Source organism: Nicotiana tomentosiformis, chromosome 8 (assembly GCF_000390325.3).
Source record: "Nicotiana tomentosiformis chromosome 8, ASM39032v3, whole genome shotgun sequence".
Lineage (NCBI taxonomy): Eukaryota > Viridiplantae > Streptophyta > Magnoliopsida > Solanales > Solanaceae > Nicotiana > Nicotiana tomentosiformis.
In genome coordinates, this window is record NC_090819.1 from 141,766,552 (window position 1) to 141,787,715 (window position 21,164).

The 21,164-nt window shown below is 39.6% G+C and overlaps 3 protein-coding genes across 3 annotated transcripts; all 3 read right to left on the reverse strand.

Moving 5' to 3' along the window:
- Nucleotides 1-4,706: 4,706 nt before the first annotated feature.
- LOC138898251 (uncharacterized) lies at nt 4,707-8,196 on the reverse strand. The gene is made up of 6 exons (XM_070184304.1): nt 7,880-8,196; nt 7,620-7,786; nt 6,907-7,055; nt 6,453-6,792; nt 6,332-6,357; nt 4,707-4,811 (listed from the first exon to the last, which is right to left on the reverse strand). The coding sequence occupies exons 1-6, from the start codon at nt 8,194-8,196 to the stop codon at nt 4,707-4,709; spliced, it is 1,104 nt and encodes a 367-aa protein (XP_070040405.1).
- A 2,704-nt stretch (nt 8,197-10,900) lies between these two features.
- Nucleotides 10,901-13,528, reverse strand: LOC138898252 (uncharacterized). Its single transcript, XM_070184305.1, has 3 exons — nt 12,751-13,528; nt 11,407-12,453; nt 10,901-11,238 (listed from the first exon to the last, which is right to left on the reverse strand). The coding sequence occupies exons 1-3, from the start codon at nt 13,526-13,528 to the stop codon at nt 10,901-10,903; spliced, it is 2,163 nt and encodes a 720-aa protein (XP_070040406.1).
- Nucleotides 13,529-13,585: 57 nt separating this feature from the next.
- On the reverse strand, nt 13,586-16,238 carry LOC138898253 (uncharacterized). Its single transcript, XM_070184306.1, has 2 exons — nt 14,872-16,238; nt 13,586-13,604 (listed from the first exon to the last, which is right to left on the reverse strand). Exons 1-2 carry the CDS (start codon nt 16,236-16,238, stop codon nt 13,586-13,588), a joined length of 1,386 nt encoding a protein of 461 aa, XP_070040407.1.
- Between the last annotated feature and the right edge of the window lie 4,926 nt (nt 16,239-21,164).

Consider the following 21,164-nt stretch of genomic DNA (forward strand, 5'->3'; position numbering starts at 1 on the left):
GTAATTGTTTTTAAAATTTCCTGAAATCAGAAGATTTTGAGGGGAATCCGGGAATGGCGATTTCACTGTTAAGGAATTAGAAGTTAAATGTAGGTTATCTTTGAGCCGACATTATTTCATTCGCGGTAAAAAATGGCGGAATATATCGGAGGGAGTTATTAGTCAAAACGATGCGGGGAAAGTGTGTTTGCAGTAGCGGTTGTTTATAAGCACAATCACCCAATAAGTTCGTTTATAAGTCGCATTCAACAAATCCATTTATAAATTCGCATTTATCCTTAGTTGCTTACTTGCTTCTATCTATGCCGCCCCAGTTTTGGTATTCCTAGAATTATCCCGTCAAAACAGGGACGGCCCAATGATATTTTGGGCCTCAAGACATACTTCAATAAGGGGCCTTAAATTTTCGGTATTATAAAAAATAATTTAGTAAAATTTTATTTAAAATTTATTTTTCTAGTTTTTTGAGATACAAAATTATTAATATTTTACTTATAATCGATCTTTTTACTATGATCATATATGTTCTAGGATATTATTCCATTCTCTTAAAATTTCCTCATTTTTTGAAAGATTTATGATAAATTTCTCACCAGCTTCTTCTTGGATTTCATTATCGTGTAGCTCAATTTCGTTAGTGATTTGTTCACCTACCATAAATTCTTCCATATTTTCTGATTCAAAATTTTTATAGTTCGCTAAAAATTTATCAATAGCTCATTTTTGGGATAATATTAAAGTTTTAACTCTTCCCTTTTTTTCGTGTTTTAAATACACGAATTCATATTTTTCTTCTTGATATATTAAAATTTTAAAAAATAAATAAAAAGACAATATATACTTTGTCACACCTCCTTTTTCCCGCAGGGGAATTAGGGAGTTTTTCCAATTTAAGTGACATTAATCGAAATAGGATTATTTATTAGATTCAGAGTCGCCACTTGGAATATTTATGGTGTCCCAAGTCACCGGTTTACTTTAAATCCCAAATCTAGGAATTTGACTCTTATTTATGGTCTACAAACACAGAACACCGAGTAAGGAATTCTGTTAACCCGCGAGAAAGTGTGAGGCACTCCCGAGTTCCGTGATTTTAGCACGGTCGCTCAACTATTAATAATTGGCCTAATTATCCGATTTAATACATATTTGAAACTTACGGTGCATTGTTTATCTTCTAACCGCTTTTAATTATTTATGAAATTATTTTTGGAACAAGTCACGATGTCGTACACTTGTCGTTTTGGCACACGTCGCAAACCGCACCACATGAAATGCACCCGCGATTTACAACATGCTTATTTTTATTATTGTTTGAAGTTGTGGTCGAGTCACGTGAAACGCACACTCGAATTGGGGTTACGTATCATAACTATGCCACGGGAACCGTACCCATAGTCACGATAATTTATTAATCGCACCTAAAGCAAGCTACGATGTTCAAAGATGGTTTCCTACATTGTGAGATTAATGTATGATAATTGTAAATTAACAACTACTTTGTGGACATCGTAATTTGATTTCAGTTCTGGTTCGTAAACAAACAAGTGGGCTACAAAAAATCATTGGGCCTAGAAGGTCTATTATTCCCTAACCTCCCTTTCAATTCATGATACGAACAATGTAACTCAAACAAAATTACAAATGGCCATCTTAATTATGTTCGCAAGATGCAAGTAAACCGAAATTCAGATTTTTAAGCTAAAGTGGCATTCAATTGGAAATCTCATATTATACAAATAGCCAACCCAACTTAACATTAGTCAGGTTCATGAACATGTTTTAACATATAGAAGAACAGCATAAGCTATCAACGAAATTTAAAGGAGCATAAATTAAAACAACAGAATCTTCTCTTTTCAACATTCGTGGGCCCAAGCAAAAAAGAAACAAATCGCCATGAAGTTAAACAAGTTTAAATCTTCTAATAGACAAACTACTCAGAAAAGGATTCAATCATGTAAAGGTAACAATGAGTCGAAATTTCATGGAGAAAACAGAGGAATTAATTCATGTTTACCAATACAAAGACGGGTTCTCAAGTGAATACCTGGTTGCACAAACCAGTTCTTAAAAACCAAATGAAAGCGAGATAAGAGAACGTTAAAGGTCAGTAAAACAGCAATAGCAACGACAACAGTCCATTGCTCCAAAACAACTCTAATAGCTCAATCAACTTAGAGATTCCAGGATTATGAACTGAAATCTGAGAAGAGAAGCTTCTTAATTTCCTATGTAACTCTTCTTTTTCGTTGTTTTCTTTTTTCGATTTTGTTTTTGTTTTTTTGTCTTTTTCAAATTTGGATTCAAAATTTTGAAACTGAGTTGGCTCTGACAGCCATTAGAGAGAGTGGCGATGACTTGAGAGAGATGAGGCTAGCGGTTGTTGAGTGAAGAAGGAGAGGAAGAAGGATGCTAGGGATTTTTTTAAGGGGATGGGATTCTGTCCCTGTTCTCTTTTTCAGTATATGTCCCCTCCCAAAAATGAGAAAAGAATTGGGTAATTAAGGGGTAATTTAGGGCAAGCTTATGGAGAAACTGGGCCACCAAATTTGCTTGGCTCAATTCTAAAAGATGTGCACCAACAACCCTTTCTTTCCTTCCCATCTTTCTTTATTAGACGTTTTGCAAAATTAGCCACTATAGACTCAAATTTTAATTAAAACTAATTTGTGCAGCTAAACTATTTATATATTTTACTTACTGATTGACTAATGACCTAATTAATTAACTAACCTAAGAATGCATTTTTTTTGTTTTTAGATATTTAAATAATGCATTTAACAATGTAATTAAATACTAAAAATGCAATTTAAAAACTAAAATTCTATGAAATTAAGATTTGAATATTTTTATGATTTTTATAAGTTACGATATTCCTAACATGCATAAATAATGTGAATAAATGCAAAACAAATAAAGAAAAACTTCTAAAATCACAAAACAATTAAAATTATTTTTGGATTATTTTTTAAGAGTAATTTCATATGTGGAGCAAATATTAGGTGCTCACAGCTGCCCCTCTTTGCTCGGAAATATGAAAAGTTTTCGGGCAAAGATAAAGTGAGCAATCATGAATAATTTTTGCCCGTTTGATACTCCATGGGAAGCATTTTGAGAAGGTTTGACCGAACCTTGCTTCAGAGGTTGCCTACATATCCTTGGCTATAAAGGAATCAGGTCAGTGTAGTTCTGAAAGTTTAGGTAGCTAGGACTACCGAGAAGTTGTGATTTCAATGTTGTTGTTGTTGTTTACTACTTGCTGAGCTCCTTATTACACCAAAGTCAAAATGAAAAAGACTAACTAAGCCTATCAGCTACGAGTTACAAGATTCATATATGAGTCTTTTGAAGCGTGATCTTGAGTTTTGGCTGGTTCTTCATGCAGACTTTGATCTGAACCTCGATGCTTGCTAGCTGCAGGTGCTAGTTCATTCTTCTTTGTCTTTTCAGATTAAGATGGGACTTGCAAAGCTTGCGACTTCAGTCATGTCTTGAGCAGCCTATATCTTTCATCTGCTTCTGCATTTGCTTCTGCATTTTGAATTCACTATTTTTTTTTATTCTGGATTGAGACTTCTTCTTTTGGTCATCTCGGACTGTCGACTTGCATTCTTGAGGCGAGCTTCTGTACTTCTAACTTGAATTGAATTTTGAAATGACTTCCTTCATTCTTCAGGTGGGCGCCTGCAACTGACTTGAATTTTGAAATGAATTCCCTCGTGCTCCAAGTGGCGCCTGCTGACTTTAAAACTTGAAATGAATTCCCTCGTTTTCTAGGTGGGTGCCTGATGTTGACTTAACACTTGAAATGAATTCCCTCGTTCTCCAGGTGGGTGCCTGATGTTGACTTAAAACTTGAAATAAATTCCCTCATTCTCAAGATGGGTGCCTGATGACTTAAACTTGAAATAAATTCCCTCATTCTCCAAGTGGGCGACAGATGTTGACTTAAAACTTGAAATGGATTCCCTCATTTTCCCGGTGAGCGCATGCTGCCTTTAAAACTTGAAATAAATTCCCTCGTTCTCCAGGTGGGCGCCTGATTTTGACTTAATGCTAAAATGAATTCCCTCGTTCTCCAGGTGGGCGCCTGATGACTTAAAATTGAAATGGATTCCCTCGTTTTCCCGGTGGGCGCCTCCTGCCTTTAAAAACTTGAAATGAATTCCCTCGTTCTCCAGGTGGGCGCCTGATTTTGACTTAAAGCTAAAATGAATTCCCTCGTTCTCCAGGTGGGCGCCTGATGTCTTAAAACTGAAATGAGTTCCCTCGTTCTCCAGGTGGGCGCCTGATTTTGACTTAAAACTGAAATGAGTTCCCTCGTTCTCCAGGTGGGCGCCTGATTTTGACTTAAAGCTAAAATGAATTCCCTCGTTCTCCAGATCGGCGCCTGATGACTTAAAACTGAAATGAATTCCCTCGTTCTCCAGGTGGGCACCTGATGACTTAAAACTTGAAATAAACTCCCTCGTTCTCCAGGTGAGCGCCTGATTTTGACTTAAAGCTAAAATGAATTCCCTCGTTCTCCAAGTGGGCGCCTGATGACTTAAAACTGAAATGAATTCCCTCGTTCTCCATGTGGGCGCCTGCTATCACAATAACATAGACAAAACAGAGAAAAGTTTCTGTCCCAGTTTGTACCAGGAACATTCATTGATTGTTAGTTGCATCCCATTATCCAGGAGGGTCCTGAAAACTTAAAACTAGATCCCATTATCCAGGGGGTCCCGAAAACTTAAGACTGAACTTATCTGGAACATGCTTTCCTCATGGGTATTTCCTGGCAAAGCGAAAAAGATTTCTTGCCCCTGCTTAAAACAAAGAAAATTTTGTCAGTTTGAAAATGTGGTGGTTAATTTGTGGCATCCTTGCTGAAAGTGTCTGCTTCTGCCACTATCCCGCTTCATTCTGATTAGTTGCTTCGGGCTACAAAGAATTGTTTGACCTTTCAATCGGACCTCTACCGCAAAACCTCTGAATGACTTGAATCCCTTACATTCAACTCATCGTATGTCACTTTCATTCTGACAACTGTTGAACCTTTGCATTTCCTACAAATTCACGAATCACTTGACCACCTGAACTTCAGTTACCACCGCATTGCTCATTCTAAATCATGTCCCTTGGTATGTGCCTAGCCGAATTTCGCTTGGTGCAAATAAAAATCTGGTAATGAGCTTTGAAGTCCTTTCTTGCTTGCTTAACAAAAGACTAATTTGACAGAGACTTAGAAAAATAAACCCAAAAGAAACGAAGCGAAGTGACTTAGAGAATTAGGAATAAAAAAGAAAAAACAGAGATGACTATTTGAATAAAAATGGAAAAGAGACTTATCTGAATGAAGCAACTGGCTCCAATGATCATGACATACATTTCGGATTGATCAGCCTAATCCATTCAACTAATCACATTTCAGTTCATGCCATGTCTTCATACTTCAAAACCGCGGTTTCCATAATTCAATTTCTCTGTAAAGTCATGAACCCCATTCGGCTTGTAATGCCCCGAGGGGTTTTCACCAGCAAACCACTCTCATTTTCTCCTCTCTCAACTCGTTGTCTCCTTACAATGCCCGTAAGGGTTTTCACCAATAAGACTCTCTCATTTGAATTATCTCTCGACTCATCATCGCCCTATGGTGCCCGTGAGGGTTTTCACCAATAAGACTCTCTCATTTGAATTTTCTCTCGACTCACCATCGCCCTATGGTGCCCGTGAGAGTTTTCACCAATAAGACTCTCTCATTTGAATTTTCTCTCGACTCACCATCGCCCTATGGTGCCCGTGAGAGTTTTCACCAATAAGACTCTCTCATTTATTCACTTTTCCTTGTGCCCATGAACAAAGGTGCTACCCATGATGTAAATAATACCTCCATCTCACTTGACTTGGCATCCTCGAAGTTGATCAGAAGGTCTTTCTTTGGACTGTAGTGTAGGTTTTGGATAGGGTTAGAAAGAAAGGGTGGCATGCAGGCTCAAAATAATTTAAGATGAAGGGGTTCAAAATTATAACTTTTGGAATCAAATCTTTTTTTTCAAAACTAAAACTTCTGCCCTAGTTTCTTCGAATTTGGGGAATTTTAAATTTTTATTTTGATGGGACCGAACCGTGTAAGGCTGCCTACGTATCCTTAAAAGGAATCAGGTCGAACGTAGTTCAAACTAGTAAAAGTTGTTTTGTTTTTGTTACTTTGCTTTGCTTTTTCTTTTTCTTTTTCTCCTTTCTTTTTTTCTTTTCTTTCTTTTGCTTTTCTCTTCTTTTTTTTCCTTCTGGCTCAAAAGGGGTAACAAATGATAAAAGTATTTGGGATAGCAGAATAAAATACCTTCACCATTCCAACTTTGAACATGCCTAGTACAAAATGCGATTGAAGATAAGTAAAAAAAAAAATCATACATAATATCTCTTGACTGCATCAGAATTGATAGCCATATCCACACATTTACCTTCTATGTCTGTTAAATACAAAGCACCATTGGGCAACACCTTTGTCACAATGAACGGCCCCTGCCAGTTTGGAGCGAACTTGCCTTTTGCTTTAGCCTGATGTGGAATGATGCGTTTCAACACCAACTGACCCACCTCAAATTTTCGGGGATGCACCTTCTTGTTGTATGCTCTTGCCATTCTTTTCTGATACAATTGACCGTGACATACTGCTGCCAATCTTTTTTCATCAATCAAACTCAATTGCTCTAGCCGGGTCTTGACCCACTCATCATCATCAATTTCAGCTTCAGCAACGATCCGCAGGAATGGAATCTCAACTTCCGCAGGTATAACTGCCTAGGTTCCATATACCAGCAAATAGGGAGTTGCACCTATTGAAGTGCGAACAGTAGTGTGATAACCGAGTAAAGCAAAAGGTAACTTTTCATGCCATTGCTTGGAACCTTGCACCATCTTACAAAGTATCTTATTTATGTTCTTATTAACAGCCTCAACAGCTCCATTTGCCTTAGGACGATACAGAGTGGAGTTTCGATGCATAATCTTGAACTGTTGGCATACCTCTTTCATCAAATGACTGTTGAGGTTAGCAGCATTATCTGTAATGATTACCTTGGGAATTCTGAACCGGCAAATGATGTTTGAATGAATAAAATCTACCACCGCCTTCTTGGTCACGGACTTGAAAGTTACAGCTTCGACCCACTTGGTAAAGTAATCAATGGTCACCAGAATAAACCTATGCCCATTTGACGTTGCCGGCTCAATTGGTCCAATGTGCAGACATTGTGTGCAACTCAGATGGCGGGGAATGAATCAAATCACCGTGCACCTGGCATTGATGACATTTGCAAACGAAGCTGATGCAATCTCGTTCCATGGTGAGCCAATAATAACCTGCTCGAAGAATCTTCTTTGCCAGGACATACCCACTCATATGCGGCCGCAAACTCCGAAATGCACTTCGGCCATGATAGTCGAAGCTTTTTTAGCATCTATGCACCTTAGTAATCCTAGATCTGGAGTTCTCTTGTACAATATTCCCCCACTTAAGAAAAATCCACTAGCCAAACATCGAATGGTTCTCTTTTGATCACCTGTGGCATGTACCGGATATACCCCCGATTTGATGTATTCCTTGACATCATGGAATCAAGGCTCACCATCAAGTTCCTCATCAACCACATTGCAATAGGCATGCTGATCACAGATTTGGATATGCAGAGGTTCGACATAAGTCTTATCCGGATGGTGTAGCATTGACGCCAGAGTAGCCAAGGCGTCGGCAATCTCATTGTGAATCCTGGGAATATGCTTGAATTCTACCGACCTGAATCATTGACGAAGATCATGCAGACATTGTCGATACGGTACGAGCTTCAAATCTCGAGTCTCCTATTCTCCCTGAATCTGGTGAACCAACAAATCTGAATCTCCCAAAACCAATATTTCTTGAACTCCCATGTCTATAGCTAGCCTCAAACCGAGAATGCATGCCTCGTATTCAGCCATGTTGTTAGTGCAATAAAATCGAAGCTGAGCTGTTACGGGGTAGTGATGCCTTGTTTCAAAAATGAGTACAACCCCTATTCCGACACCTTTCATATTAGCAGCTCCATCAAAGAAGAGTTTCCAACCTGGCTTTTCATCATGATCAGCCTCATCAACATACATCACTTCTTTATCAGGAAAATAAGTCTTCAGTGGCTCATATTCTTCATCCACTGGATTCTCGGCCATCGTCCAGGGCTTGGACTTTCATCATGGTCCGAGTCACATAGATGATGTCAAACTCTGTGAGTAAAATCTACCACTTTGCCAATCTTCCTGTGGGCATAGGCTTCTGAAAGATCAGGGCGCAACATGTCCTTTCAAGAAGAGTATACTTAACCTCATAAGGAGTGAAGTTCTTGCTGAGATAATAAATGGCTCGCTCTTTCTTGCCCGTGATGTCGTGTTGACCCAACACACAACCGAAAGAATTATCCAATATAGTCAAATAGAGAATTAAAGGTCTCCCTGGTTCTGGCAGTTTCAGCACAGGTGGGTTTGACAGGTAACTCTTCATCTTATCAAATGCTTCCTGGCACTCATCAGTCCACTTAACCGCAACATTCTTCTTCAGCAACTTAAAGATGGGCTCACAAGTTGTCGTGAGTTGAGCAATAAACCTACTGCTGTAGTTTAACCTTCCGAGAAGGCTCATTACCTCGGTTTTGTTCTTTGGCGGTGGTAATTCTTGGATGACTTTGATCTTTGATGGGTCCAACTCAATACCGCGTCGACTGACTATGAATCCCAACAGTTTCTCGGACGGGACACCAAATGCACATTTTGCCGGATTGAGCTTGAGGTAGTACCTGAGGAGCCTTTGGAAAAACTTTCTCAAGTCTCCAACATGGTCGGACTGCTTCTTTGACTTTATGATCACATCATCTACATAAACCTCAATTTCCTTGTGTATCATGTCATGAAATATGGTAGTCATTGCCCTCATGTAAGTTGCCCCAGAATTCTTCAAACCAAATGGCATTACCCGGTAGCAGTATGTCCCCCATGGTGTGATGAATGATGTCTTTTCTGCATCTTCCTCATCCATCAGGATCTGGTGATATCCCGCGTAGCAATCCACAAAAAACCCAATCTCATACTTGGCATAATTGTCGATCAGAATATGGATGTTCGGCAATGGAAAGTTATCTTTTGGACTTGCCTTATTGAGATCACGATAATCGACACAGACCCTGATCTTACCATCCTTCTTTGGTACTAGCACGACATTAGCTAACCAAGTAGGATATCGAGTGACCCGAATGACCTTTGCATCAAGTTGCTTTGTGATTTCTTCTTTGATCTTCACACTCATGTCAGTCTTGAACTTCCTTAACTTTTGCTTGACTGGAAGGAATGCCAGATCAGTTGGCAATTTATGAACTACCAAGTTAGTGCTCAAACCCGACATGTCGTCATACGACCATGCAAAAACATCTTTATATTCAAACAGTGCTTTGATTATTTCTTCCTTGATTTGTGGTTCCAGATGCACACTTATCTTGGTTTCCCTGATATTATCTTGATCTCCTAAATTGATTGCTTCAGTTTCATTCAAATTAGGCTTGGTTTTTTCTTCAAAGTGATTTAGTTCTATACTAATTTCCTGAAATGTTGCTTCTTCATCATATTCTATTTCATCATCACACTCTACTTCTTGGATTGTTGTTTCGGAATTAGATTGGCTTTTAAGATTTGGCTGAAAATTCCTCATGCATGTCATGGCATTGAAACCAGCATAAAAAGAACTGTAGAAAAAGGAAACAAAACAAAAATGAAACCCTATCAGGAATAATGGAAAATGGGAAATTGTATTTCATTGAAAATAAAAGGATAGAAGGGTTTGTACATTAAAACAAGCAAAAAATAAAAAATCTGGATTACAACCCTGGAATAACCCAGATAACAGAAAGGAAAACAAAGCAAACTACCTAAACTCCTTCCGGGTGGGGAGAGGAGTAGCTTTCCAATTGCTAAGCTTCACATTTGGCCCAACGAGCTACACATCGGCATTACTGGAACCTTCCCCGATTTCCACCATGTTAACCTCATCAAACAAACTCTGGAACCTCTTGATCAGCTCTTCATCAAAGTCGACCACGGGTTTTGGGATCGCTCATATTGGGCGTTTTGTGACCCCTGGCTTGACAAAAGACTTGGAGATATGTGGAATAGGTTTAGGAAGTGACCGTGCCTTTCTTTTCAAATTTTTAAACCTTTTCATGTCCTTCCCTGTGAGTGTGAATCCCAAACCAAATGTACCGAAACTTTCACGTGGACACACCGGATGTGCAATACCCTGCAGAGACGAACCCAGGCCTTTGCCCGGCACAAAACTATTCTTCAATATTTCATTTGCTACCATGACGGACGCGGAGGGTAGCTTTGGACCTGGAATGCATTCTCCTTCAAGAATCTTCTCGACAGACACTGCCTCAAACATTTGGTACACCCAAGGCCCTTTATCATCTTCAACTTCAATAAATGGAACAATTGTGTCATTGTAAGCAGATAATTTCTCATCACCGTGCACAACTATTTCCTGCATGTCCCATTCGAACTTTACCATTTGATGCAGAGAAGACGGGATTGCCTTGGCAGCATGTATCCAGGGCCTGCCCAACAACAAGTTGTAGGAGACAGCCACATCTAGCACTTGGAACTCCATAGTGAACTCAACTGGCCCTATTGACAATTCGAGCATTATATCACCGACAGAATCTTTCCCTCCTCCATCAAAGCCTCGAACGCGTACATTGTTCATGTGGATCCTTTTAGTGCCGATCTTTAACTTTTGCAAAGTGGAAAGAGGGCAAATATTTGCACTAGAACCGTTATCAACCAGTACCCTTGAGACAACAGAATCCTCACACTTCACTGTGAGATAAAGAGGTCAGTTGTTCTCTGTACCCTCCATAGGAAGTTCATCATCTGAGAAAGTGATCCTGTTTGCTTCGAAAATCTTGTTAGCAATCTTTTCCAAGTGGTTTACCGTGATCTTATTAGGAATATGGGCCTCATTCAAAATCTTCATAAGGGCTTTGCGGTGTTCATCTGAATGTATCAGCAAAGACAAAAGAGAGATTTGAGTTGGTGTTTTCCTTAACTGCTCTACAATGGAATAGTCTTGCATTTTTATCTTTTTCAGGAACTCTTCAGCCTCTTCTTCGGTGACCAGCTTCTTTACTGGAATGTGGCCATCCTTGAATGGCTTGGCTTTCCTCAGTTCTTCTGGGATAAAACATATCCCAGAACGAGTCAGTCCTCCGATTTCATTGACTTATTCCTCTACTTCTTTCCCTTTATATGTTACTATCACCTGTTTGTAATTCCACGGGACGACCTTTGTGTCAACCATTGGTAACTGGGTCACTGGCTTAATAATAACGGGGGTAATACGATCCCCTTCCACGATTATGACAGGCTTGCCCGGGACCCCTGGTACGATCACTTTTTGCTTTTCCTGGTTCGCTTCAACATCAATCGGAGGCCCTTTCACAACCAATACAAATGGTTTCACGTTGAGCGTGCTTAGATTCTCCGACACCCCTTCAACTATCAAAGGCATTGCTTTTGCAAGATCTGGAGCTTTAACTGGATTACTTTCGCTAGCCCGGATCATCATGATAGACTTGGAAGAATTCTTGGGCTCCCCGTCCTTATGAACTATCTCAATCATATGTGTCTCTGCATGGGCCGGCAAAGGATTTTGGTTGATATTTGGCACCTCTAGGCTCTGGACCACAATTTGATTTGTATCAATAAGCTCTTGGATCGCCCTCTTCAAATGCCAACACTTCTCTGTGTCGTGCCCTGGGGAATCAGAACAATATGCGCATCTGAGGGAATAATCAAGGTTCCTTGAAGGTGGATTTGGTGTCTTTGGCTCAATCGGCCTCAAAACGTCCAACTGCCTCAACCTTTGAAACAAACTGGTATACGACTCTCCAAGAGGGGTGAAGGTTTTTTTCCGCTGCTGCCTCTCTTTTCTATAATCCGGCCTTGATCGAAAGCTTGGACCAGTAGGGTTTCGGTATGGTTGTGGGGGTGGATAACGATTTTGTGGAGTTGGAGCACGCCATTGCGGGTAAGGAGGGGGTTGCACATATGACTGTGCATGATGAACATGGTATTGGGGTGGTCTGACTGAATATTGAGGGTCTTGTTGTGGGAAATAATGTTGGAATGGATTATATGGAGCTTGGGTGTAAGCTTGAGGTTGGGGTCGAGGTTGAGTATACTGGTGAGGCGAACCCCTTGGGCCACGCCCTGATCTAGAGACAAACATAGCGACGTCATCTTTCTTCTTTTTGCCTAACAGGCTTCCGGTGCCACTTTGAATTGCATGTGTGGTTGCTTTTATGGAGGAGTATCTCATGATCTTGCTTGACTTGAGTCTCTCTTCCACCATTCCTCCCATATTTACCACATCATTGAAGGACTTACCTATGGCTGAGATCAAATGGCCAAAGTAAGTAGGTTCTAAGGCTTGAAGAAAGTACTCGACCATCTCATCTTCTTCCATTGGAGGATTGACCCGTGCAGCTTGTTCTCTCCATCTGAAACCATATTCCCTAAAGCTCTCACTGGGTTTCTTCTCTACCTTGGTCAAATATAGGCGATCCGGGATAATGTCTATATTGTACTGAAAGTGCCGAGCAAAGGCATGAGCCAAGTCGTCCCATGTGTACCACCTGCTAGCGTCTTGGCGGGTGTACCATTCCAAAGCTACCCCACTCAGACTCTGACTGAAATACGCCATTAATAATTCGTCTTTCCCACCGGCACCTCTCATCTTGGTGCAAAAACCTCTCAAATGGGCCACGGGATCTCCATGTCCATCGTACAGGTCAAACTTGGGCATCTTGAACCCAGCGGGCAGTTGGACATCAGGTAATAAGCATAAATCCTTGTAAGCCACACTTACTTGGCATCCTATCCCTTTCATGTTCTTCAAAGATTGCTCTAAACTCTTCACTTTCCTGAATATCTCATCCTGCTCCACGTTCCGGGATGGTTTCTCAGTTTCAATAGGAGGTTCAAAGTGAGGGGTGTAGGAATAAGGATCTGTTAATTGGAAAGTTGGTTCTGGAGCATAATATTGGGTATCTGGAGCTTGGAACACGGGTTCAATAGAAGATCGGTGGAGGATAGCTCGCGGAGGGGCTACGTAAATAGGAGCAGATGTCGGAGCCGGGTATACGGTTGTTTTGGCTGGTGGAGCATGAAAAGTTTGGGACGAGGTGCCGGGGTAGTGGTGGAAAGGGGTAAAACCCGGTGCATGCTGAGGGGAAAGATCAACGGTAGTGGGATTCTGGGCTTGTGTCAGTGGTGGGATGAAAGCGGGATTTTTTGTGTAGTTAGCGGGAAATGAAGGTGGAGGATGCCCCCTGATCCAGGCTTGATACATTTCAACCATTTGATGCTTCAACCTGTGGACCTCCTCTTTCAATTCAGACTCGGATTCTACAATCTCCCTCAGCGGGTCGACAACACCTGTGTCTGACTCTTTGCTAGTCATGACTGCCTTACGCTTTGATCGGGTATTATATGGGTGACTTGCCAGGATGCCAACAAACTAACCACCTAAACAGAACCTGTCTTTTTATGCACACACAATAACTTGGTCAGTTTTGAAGCATTTAACAGATAGGGAATCGCATATTGGGGATGTAATGCACAGGAGCAGTTAAACGTTTCTAAATGCTTTGCGATGGCTTATGTGTTTCATCCCGACTCTTTTCCCAAATTTTGAATCCTAATTTTTTCCTCTCTCCTTTTGCTGTGTTTCGCTCTTTTAATTCTCATTCTTTTTTTCTTTTGTTTGGCCCCTCTTTTCTTTCTTACCTCCTTTTTTTATTTTCCTCTCTCTCTTTTTTTGTTTTCTTTTCTCTATTTTCTTTTAAGACTATGATCGAATCCTATAGGGATTGCCTACGTATCATGACGCCGCATGAATCAGATCATTACGTAGTTCAAGGAAATAAATGCGAAATGATTTTTTTTTTCAATATTTCATTAATAAAAGACATCTTTTGGACTTTCTATTACAAGGACTTAAAAGTAGTGATGACTACAAAAGAAAAATCTACAGACTCGAAATAAAGCAATAAGCAACCTTGACAAGGATGAACAAAACTCGAGGAAAGTAAAATACAGACTCAAAAACTAACAAAACAAATAATCAAAAGTACATAAGAGCCCCCCACTGGTACTCTGGGGGCTTGCATGACATCAGCCAGTCTCCGCACGGGCCTACGGGCAATATCTTCTTGAAGGTGGTCTAGGTCAACCATCACATGTCGAACGAATGTCATTACAGAAGCAAAAAACATAGACTTGGTCATGTCTTCACATTCATGGCATTTCATTACAACATAATCAACTATCTCTTTAATCCTCATTCTGATGACACCCTTTTCTTGAAGCAAACGTCCAATCTGCTAGGCCCGAGCCTCTAACACTTGTGTATCTGTGTTGTTTTGGTCTTGTAACTGTTGCAGGCTTTCTTGTAGTTGGTAAATCAATGCATAGCAATGCTCTCTTTCTGTCTTGAAATCCTTTATTTGCTTGACCATTTCATTTTCTAGGGCAACTAGCTTTTTTTGTAAAATTGCTACTTCTTTGTCATATTTCTGCTTCAACTAGTAGGCTAATCTAGCATGGTCTTCTACACTTTTGGCCAACTTTGCTTGAGCATTTAACTAGTCCTTTTCGGCCTTTGTCAAGTCAAAACCATAATCATGCATTTTCCGCCTTAGGATGGTTATAATTTTCTCATCTCTCTCACTTCTTACCGGTGTCTCGGCGGCTATTTTCATTCTCTGGATTTGGGCTCGAAGGGCTTCATTTTCCCTAGCCAACCTCTTCTTTTCCCCTTCATCTTCAACTGCCTGCAAACTACTATCAAATTTGATATTTTCAATTTGTTCTTCTAGTTTTTTTATAATAGTCCGGTATTCCTTTTCTTTAGCTAACCAAACCCATTGCTCTCGTGCTCCATCGGTGAATTGTTGGACATGGGACCTTTTGGCGGGCAGCTCTGGCTCTTGATCGACCCGACTTCTTTTACCATACCATATAGTGTAGTTGGATCCTACTTCACCCATGGACAAATCTCGTACTTGAGTCTCTGGTTCCAAGAACCTACATTGGTGCCAAATCTGACGAACCCTTTCTTCTGGAAATATGGCTTTAGGGCATAGTTCAATAACCTGTGGACTCAAATCTTTGTCATAGGGGAATTTTTGGTATCTGCCCAATTGGCGTAGGACCCGATGCGGGGCATATGGCTGAATACTCCGAAGACCCATTAATAAAAGAAAGCACACTCCGGCGGACATGTAAATAACTTCATCGACCTGGAGCCAACCGAAAGTCCACTCAATTCGATTTGAGTTTAAAGAACCCAAATACATGAACCATGCCTCAGTACCTTCTGGCAACTCATGACCGTTTACTCGGTTTTCATATTCTTTGATGCAATTGAGTCTGGTCAGACCGTAGTTCATGTAACCTGGGCGATGAGAAAGATGTTCTACCAACCACATTTGTAAAAGCAAGTTGCAACCCTCAAAAAACTTTATCCCTGCTCGACAAGTGGTTAAAGCTCGGTAAATTTCTGCGAGAATCATCGGTATGATAGTGCCATTGGCCTTTTTGACCATAAATTCGGCCACTCCTGCGAGCCCCAATTCTATATGTTTGTCACTCCTTGGGCATATCAGAGTGCCTAAAAATGCCACCACAAAGGTCAAACCCTTGCGTGCTTCCCATTTGTCTTTATTTCCCTGATTATTCAAACCAGTGTCCGGAGCCTCAAATCTGTGGGGGTACCCATACTGGCTGTATAAGAAACGGAATGTGCAGAATCCTCTGGCTAAATTTTCATCTTTAACCTGCCGGCTAATACTGAGGAGGTCCAAAAACTTATGAGGGGTTACAGTTCTTGGTGCTACTGGATATTGATAACCTGCTATCTCCTCTAGTGTAGGGGTCACCTCGAAATCAGAGAAGTGGAAAACATTATGTGTAGGGTCCCAAAACGGTGTCAAAGCTTCGATTATATCAACCCTTGGTTTAATTTTCAGAAGACCAGTGAGCCCACCTAAAGCCTTTGTCACAGAACGCTTGCTGACCTTCCCCAGGTCGTTCCACCACATATAGAGTCCTAGTGGAATCTCTTCTACGACTCGAAAAGGTATATTTTCAACAGTGCTCATCCTGCACATTTTATTTAAGGCGACTGGTTAAAAACAAGTGATTTTTGATTGATTTTTTTTATTTTTGACCCCAAAAGAAAGATTATTTGTGCAAAATAAAACTCAAACAACTCAAGGCCACCTTTGCAAATACGGCCCTTCAGCCCTTCAGAAATGAAGATTTTAAAGTTGTGCTTGCTAAGTGGCCAAAATTAAAAAAAGAGCCATAGGTGGCTATTCTGATAAAACAAACTTTATGCGTCCCGTCGGGACCTTTCTGGCTACTTGGACAGAAAGTGGCATCCCCTAAATTTATTTATGACAAAATGACACATTTTCATATTTTCTGGTTATTTTTGCAAAAACGGGGCCGGACCCGATGAGGGTTGCCTACGTATCTCACATCCGGTGAGAATCAAACCCGCGTAGTTCGGTCCATCTTGATGCACAGAAAGATATGATTTGTTTTGAAATAATTTTTTTTATTGTTTTTATTTTTTGAAACTTTGGCAGAGTAACGGGATTTTTGAATATCGGGATTATCAAAACCGGGCATTTTTCTATCCTACCTCACTCTTGGTTTTTCTTTTTCTTTTTTTCTTAATTTTATTTCCTTACTCTAAAAGCCGCTCAACATACAAGCCAAGCAAATTAATGCACAAGTAGCACGTAAAGAATGCATCACGATGGTCTTTTGATTTTCGGGTGCACCTATCCTAGACGGACCCAACCCATGTGTTGAGTCCCCTAAGTCAAATGCACGTGATGCAAGCAAACGTACCTACTAGGGATCCGGCATGAGTCTGTGTTATTCTAAGTTTTAAATCCTAGGTGTATTGTTCTAGACCTGGCTTACCCGAGCGGACAACTCGAGCCGAGGGGGGGCAGCGTACCGGGAATACAGAAGTTTCACCGGTTTTGCAACTTGTCTGAACCTCGTTCTAAAATTAGGATATGATTCTAACAAAAAAGAAGCCACGCAAAGCACACGCTCCCCAGAAGATTTAGAAGACTGAGAGAGAAGGAGGGTTTCGTAGCAGTTTATATACAGTTCAAACAATATCAAAGCGGTAAAAAGTGGCATTTAGCACATTAGGCTCAAACACGTAAAATATTAGATAATAGACAAAAACCAAGTATAGCAGTTATTCTAAGCTCGAATTCTGAACCCTGAACCAGAGATTCTGGGTTCGTTCCCCAGCAGAGTCGCCAAAGTTGTCACACCTCCTTTTTTCCGCAGGGGGATTAGGGAGTTTTTCCAATTTAAGTGACATTAATCGAAATAGGATTATTTATTATATTCAGAGTCGCCACTTGGAATATTTATGGTGTCCCAAGTCACCGGTTTACTTTAAATCCCAAATCGAGGAATTTGACTCTTATTTATGATCTATGAACACAGAAGACCGAGTAAGAAATTTTGTTAACCCGAGAGAAGGTGTGAGGCACCCGAGTTCCGTGATTTTAGCACGGTCACTCAACTATTAATAATTGGCCTAATTATCTAATTTAATATATATTTGAAACTTGCGGTGCATTGTTTATCTTCTAATCGCTTTTAATTATTTATGAATTTATTTTTGGAACAAGTCACGATGTCGTACATTTGTCATTTTGGCACACGTCGCAAACCGCACCACATGAAATGCACCCGCGATTTACGACATGCTTATTTTTATTATTGTTTGAAGTTGTGGTTGAGTCACATGAAACGCACATTCGAATTGGGGTTACGTATCTTAACTATGCCACGGGAACCGTACCCATAGTCACGATAATTTATTAATCACACACCTAAAGCAAACTACGATGTTCAAAGATGGTTTCCTAAATTGTGAGATTAATGTATGATAATTGTAAATTAATAACTACTTTGTGGACATCGTAGTTTGATTTCAGTTCTGGTTCGTAAACAAACAAGTGGGCTACAAAAAATCATTAGGCCTAGAAGGTCGATTATTCCCTAACTTCCCTTTCAATTCATGATACAAACAATGCAACTCAAACGAAATTACAAACGGCCATCCTAATTATGTTCGCAAGATGCAAGTTAACCGAAATTCAGATTTCCAAGCTAAAGTGGCATTCAATTGAAAATCTCATATTATACAAATAGCCAACCCAACTTAACATTAGTCAGGTTCATGAACATATTTTAACATGTAGAAGAACAACATAAGCTAACAACGAAATTTAAAGGAGCATAAATTAAAACAACAGAATCTTCTCTTTTCAACATTCGTGGCCCAAAGCAAAACAGAAATAAATCGCCATGAAATTAAACAAGTTTAAATCTTCTAATAGACAAACTACTCATAAAAGGATTCAATCATGTAAAGGCAACAGTGAGTCGAAATTTCATGGAGAAAACAGAGGAATTAATTCCTGTTTACCAATACAGAGATGGGTTCTCAAGTGAATACCTAGTAGCACAAACCAATTCTTAAAAACCAAATGAAAGTGAGATAAGAGAACGTTAAAGCTCAGTAAAACAACAATAGCAACGACAGCAGTCCATGGCTCCAAAACAACTCTAATAGCTCAATCAACTTAGAGGTTCCAGGATTATGAACTGAAATCTGAGAAGAGAAGCTTCTTAATTTCCTATGTAACTCTTCTTTTTTGTTGTTTTCTTTTTTCGATTTTTTTTTTGTTTTTGTGTCTTTTTCAAATTTGGATTCAAAATTTTGAAACTAAGTTGGCTCTGACAGCCATTAGAAAGAGAGAGTGGTGGGGACTTGAGGGAGATGAGGTTAGCAGCTGTTGAGTGAAGAACGAGAGGAAGAAGGATGCTAGGGATTTTTTTAAGGGGATGGGGTTCTGTCCCTGTTCTCTTTTTCATTATCTGTCCCTTCCCAAAAATGAGAAAGGAATTGGGTAATTAAGGGGGAATTTAGGGCAAGCTTGTGGAGAAACTGGGCCACCAAAATTTCTTGGCCCAATTCTAAAAGATGTGCACCAACAACCCTTTCTTTCCTTCTTATCTTTCTTTATTAGACGTTTTGCAAAATTAGCCACTATGGACTCAAATTTTAATTAAAACTAATTTGTGCATCTAAACTATTTATATATTTCACTTACCGATTCACTAATGACCTAACTAATTAACTAGCCTAAGAATGCATTTTTTTTGTTTTTAGATATTTAAATAATGCATTTAACAGTGTAATTAAATCCTAAAATGCAATTTAAAAACTAAAATTCTATGAAATTAAGATTTGAATATTTTTTTGATTTTTATGATTTACGATATTCCTAACATGCATAAATAATGTGAATAAATATAAAACAAATAAAGAAAAACTTCTAAAATCATAAAACAATTAAGATTATTTTTGGATATTTTTTAAGAGTAATTTCATATGTGGAACAAAAATTAGGTGCTCACATACTTAAGAACAAAAGATGTAACATGGGGAATGCTTGGAAAAAAAAGTGTTGGCAATTGCTTTCTGCTCTTTTATTTGAGAGAATGATTTACTAGATAATGAACTTGCGAGTGTAGAGAGGCCAAAAGGAATATAAAAGATTGAAATAAAATATAATTTGAAGAGAGAGTAATAAAGTGATAAAAGTAATGTAGGCCATGTGATAATGATGATGTGTATAAATTAGGTAAGAATACACACGTAAAGTTTAGGGCCTTTAGGTTAATCCCAAAAGTAATTATTCCTATTCCCAATATCTCTAGCGGTCCCAAATTATTTTTTTCATGAAAAAATATGATTTTTCTTTGATATACAAAATATTTAAAAAATAATAATTATCACATACAACTATTTAATATTACAAATTTTGGGACACCCACAAATGTGGGGCCTCAAGCAATTGCTTGACTTGCCTTACCATTGGGCCGCCCCTGCGTCAAAAGCACATATTTTGGGAGAAATGGTAAGAATCAAACATGTTTATTTAACATTTGGTTGGGATTTAAGAAGATTTAATCTCCACATGACAATCAATATTAAGTAGGGATTGTTACACAGTTGGGCAGTCAAATTCACAATTTATTTTTTCTAGCCAGTATACATAGATTATGTAATGACCCAACCGGTCATTTTAACTTTTAGAAACCTATTCCTTAAAATAAAACTTCCCGAACATGCTTTTATTAATTTATGACTCGCGGGGATGGTTGGTTCGGGATTTGGAAATGTGTGGGTTGAAATCGGAACACTTGGCTCCTTAAGTTAGCTTTAAATGGACAAGTTTGACTTCGGTCAACTTTTTGAGAAAACGACACCGGAATCAGGATTTGACGGTTTCAATAGGTTCTCATGATGATTTTGGACTTGGGCGTATGTTCGGATCGGGTTTTGGGGGACCTGGGAGCGTTTCGGCGCCTAATAGTGAGTTGGTTCTTGAAGGTTTTTGAAATTCTTTAAATTTGGTTTGGAGTAGGTTTTTGTGATACCGAGGTCCGAATGGAATTCTGAGACCGGAAATAGTTCCGTAAGGTCATTTAAGACTTGCACGCAAAATTTGGTGTCATTCCGAATTGATTTGATAGGAATCGGACAAGCAAAAGTCTTTTTAGAAAATTTTGAATTCATAAGTCAATTCATGCGTTTTGGCGTCCAATTCTTGGTTATTGATGTTATTTTCGAATTTTGATCGCTCGAACGAGTTTGTATGAGGTTATTAGACTTGTGTGGATAGTTGGTGTGGAGCCTCGAGGGCTTGGGTGAATTTCGGACATTCGGAAGGAATGAAAATGCATTAGTTTTCTGGTGTTTCTTGGCAGCAGTTGCAGGTCTTGCAAATGCGAGAAATTGTTCGCAAATGCGAATCTCGCAATTGCGAAGAAGCCCGACCTAGGCAGTGTTCACATTTGCGACACATTTGATGCATTTGCGATCCCAGCAGAGTTCGCATTTGCGACTCTTTGGTCACATTTGCAACCCCAGCAGCTGAAGGCCAAGCTTGCATTTGCGAGAGTTGTGTCGTATTTTCGAC

Bases quoted from the DNA above. Each gene is read 5' to 3' on its own strand.
- LOC138898253 (XM_070184306.1), bottom strand. From the start codon at position 16,238: ATGTGCAGGATGAGCACTGTTGAAAATATACCTTTTCGAGTCGTAGAA.
- LOC138898252 (XM_070184305.1), bottom strand. From the start codon at position 13,528: ATGACTAGCAAAGAGTCAGACACAGGTGTTGTCGACCCGCTGAGGGAG. The intron at 12,454-12,750 runs GTCTGAGTGGGG...TCTCAGCCATAG, and splicing joins AATGGCGTATTTCAGTCAGA to GTAAGTCCTTCAATGATGTG. The intron at 11,239-11,406 runs GTATTACCCCCG...GTTTTATCCCAG, and splicing joins CATAATCGTGGAAGGGGATC to AAGAACTGAGGAAAGCCAAG.
- LOC138898251 (XM_070184304.1), bottom strand. From the start codon at position 8,196: ATGGCCGAGAATCCAGTGGATGAAGAATATGAGCCACTGAAGACTTAT. The intron at 7,056-7,619 runs GTGAGCCTTGAT...TAATCATTACAG, and splicing joins GGTTGATGAGGAACTTGATG to ATAATGCTGCTAACCTCAAC. The intron at 6,793-6,906 runs GTGCAAGGTTCC...TATGGAACCTAG, and splicing joins ATAAGATACTTTGTAAGATG to GCAGTTATACCTGCGGAAGT.